Here is a 2,998-nt window from a genome sequence, read left to right on the forward strand (position 1 = left end):
TTCCCAAAAATACAAGACTGACAAACTGAGGTGCAAGAAAAATGCTTACAATCAATAAACTGATTATTCTGAAGAGAGCATAAAACAGGTGGTCTTGGGTGTCCTAAGCGATTATGCCATAGAACTAGAGAAAGAGCGGCAAAGGTGGATGGGGAGGTGGCACGATAGGTTGGGGTTGTGGTGATAGGATAGAGATCCCCAATACTATTACATCTCATTATTGGCATTCCCATCTGAAAATCCTTTACAGAAAACCCAAAAGGATCAAAAGCAATAGATACATTATTGTCGATTGTGAAACGACGCACAAATATTAAGTTTTTAATGAGTTTAGGTGCATGAAGGACATTGTTTAAATGTAAAGGGGGGTGAGGAGGAGGTAGGTTAGTTTTTCCATAACCACGAATTGGAATTTCTTGGCCACTATTAACAATAATGTTTTTGGAATTGCTCATATTAAAATAAGACGAAAGATTACTTGGAGAGGCCGTCAAGTGTGAGGTTGCACCGGTGTCCATGTACTAATTCGTATCAGGAGTATTAAGAGTCAGAGTATGCATTGCTTGTTCAATTTCAGTTGGATCATAACTTGAAGAAGTTGGTACATAGGCTGCATAAGCTTACTGTGGATGATTGCCAAGGATACCAGTCTGACGAGCTGGTGGTGGCCGACTCCAAGAAGAGGTAGGGTATGGACATGGAAGGGCTGCCCAAGGCTGCAGTGCCCAACCCCATGGTGGATACTGTCCTCATTGCTGTGGCTGTTGTTGCCATGTTCACTGTTGCGACTGCTTGTGTGGTTGCTGCCACCATTAGCATGGTTATTGCCACTACGACCACGCCCTCTATTGCCATTATTTTGCCCCGATTGTTATTGCAATTCTATCCACGTTTCGGAGTAGTGTTATGACGGTTTGGTGCATTGCCTAAGCCAGAATGTGTACCCTTGGATTCATCAGCAGAATTATTGGCAGTGAAAAGGGTTGTACCTGCAGCACTGGCAGAGGCTGCAGTTTGCTTGGCCTCACGGGTTTCTTCGAGAATCAATCGCGAACGAGCCTCATAAAAAGGAGGCAAAGGATTGCTTTGTTGAATGAATGTAGCAACACTATCATAATTTTCATTTAAACCCGTAATTAATTGGAGAACTAACCGTTGATTCGATAATGGTGCACCAACATTTGATAGTTGATCGGCAAGCATTTTGAGCTCTTGACAACAGGCAAAAACAGTTTGAAAATCATCCAGATGAACATGAGTGAATTGATTTTCCAGGTAGACAGCTCGAGAATTCTTGTTGTCTTGAAAAATATTCTGCAATCGCTCCCATGCTTATTGAGCAGTAGAATCCGGTTCTAAGATGGTGTGCAAGAGATCATTTGAGATCGTGCCGTAAATCCATTGAAGGACTATAGCATCCAAGCGTGACCAAAGTTCTTCATCACGTGCAACTGCTTTTTCCTTGGCTGCCTCAGAAGTCCGTTGAGTAAGCGGGATGATGTGGTTGATGACTTGGTATGCTCGGCAATAAATTTTAAATAACTCTGCGCAGGAAGAGTAGTGGCCTTTTTCCATCTCGAAAGTGATAGGAATGAAGTTCTTGACATTGTTAACGGCAAGAGCAAGATGAAATCTAGTTTCTGTCATTGGTATTGATAGAGAGGAAGAAAATAAAAAAAGAAGAAGGACAGAAGAAAGTGGGAAAGAGGCAGAGATTATTTTACAGCAGAGGCACAACTAGGGTTTGAGGCTCTGATACCATGAAAGAAATCATCCGTGTCTTTCTCATTGATTTTGTATCATAATATACAAGTGTTTAATACTAATCATAAGGCTATAATCTAGGCTACAAATAAGGTAACTACCTTAGGATATACATGACAGAAGATATATGCTAAATATAGAAGATAAGATAAAGAATATTTACATAATCTAACACAACTAACACATGACGATGTCCCAGGGACCGTGCTAATTCGAGGCCTGAAAAGATAGACCATATCTCCGCTTCCAGCACTAAGCAGTCCTTTATATAAGACATAAAACCGGCTACCCATTGCCTATTGGATTCCCTCAATAAACCTCCAACAGATGCCATAACACCTCTCACACCACCATTCACATTGAGTTTAATCCAACCATCTGGAGGAGGCTTCCAACTAATAACACAATCTTATTTTCGTACCACGATTCAAGATAGTTAAAACATCATCCAACGAGCTCTTAACCCAAGAGCAATAGCTCATGATGGCATGGGACACTCCCTCGTTGGGCATCACCTTCGAGTTGAACACAACACTGTTCATCCATAGACAAATCTGCCACACCGCTGCACCAAACATCATTGGCCAATTTCCATCGTTATTTTTCCCCCAATACCTACAAGAAAGATTTTTTATCACCTAACCATGAGGATTTAAAGAAAAGAATTCAGACAACATTTTCTTTCAGTATATGCTTCCATATGAGCTTAGTAAAGTGACAGTCACGGATGGCATGCAATATATCCTCCTTCTGACTATAACAACGAACATAAACTGGCGAGGGAATAATCGAGAACTTTGCACATAAGCTTCTTGTATATAACCTCCCATAAGCCACTAACCATAAAGTTGTGTGGACACGTTGAGAACCTTTCTATTTCTAAATTTTATCCCAAACTAAATTAGCAGACATGGATTGCGCATTTGTAATTAAGTTAATGCAGATATACTAGAGAAATTGTCACTGTTAGTATGATTCCAAACCAGTTTATTAAGGCCTAGATCCATACGAGGAGGGAAAACATCAATTTTGAGGCAGACAAAAGACGAGAGGAAGTCTTGGAATAGCACCCAATTCCATTCTGAGTTAGAAACAAAATGAATCATAGGCCAGTTTATAAGATACTCAGGCACCTCGCGGATGGCCCAACTAACCAGGTTTTCCAAACCTTCAATCCAATTATCCTCCCAAAAGCGAGTAACAACACCATCTCCTAGACACAGAGAGAAACCAT

General features: G+C 40.8%; 1 protein-coding gene across 1 annotated transcript; it reads right to left on the reverse strand.

Annotated features, from left to right (window-relative positions):
- Positions 1–882: 882 nt before the first annotated feature.
- LOC125369981 lies at positions 883–1,647 on the reverse strand. Its single transcript, XM_048373504.1, has 2 exons — positions 1,411–1,647; positions 883–1,314 (listed from the first exon to the last, which is right to left on the reverse strand). Exons 1-2 carry the CDS (start codon positions 1,645–1,647, stop codon positions 883–885), a joined length of 669 nt encoding a protein of 222 aa, XP_048229461.1.
- Between the last annotated feature and the right edge of the window lie 1,351 nt (positions 1,648–2,998).

Source organism: Ricinus communis, chromosome 1 (genome assembly GCF_019578655.1).
Source record: "Ricinus communis isolate WT05 ecotype wild-type chromosome 1, ASM1957865v1, whole genome shotgun sequence".
Lineage (NCBI taxonomy): Eukaryota > Viridiplantae > Streptophyta > Magnoliopsida > Malpighiales > Euphorbiaceae > Ricinus > Ricinus communis.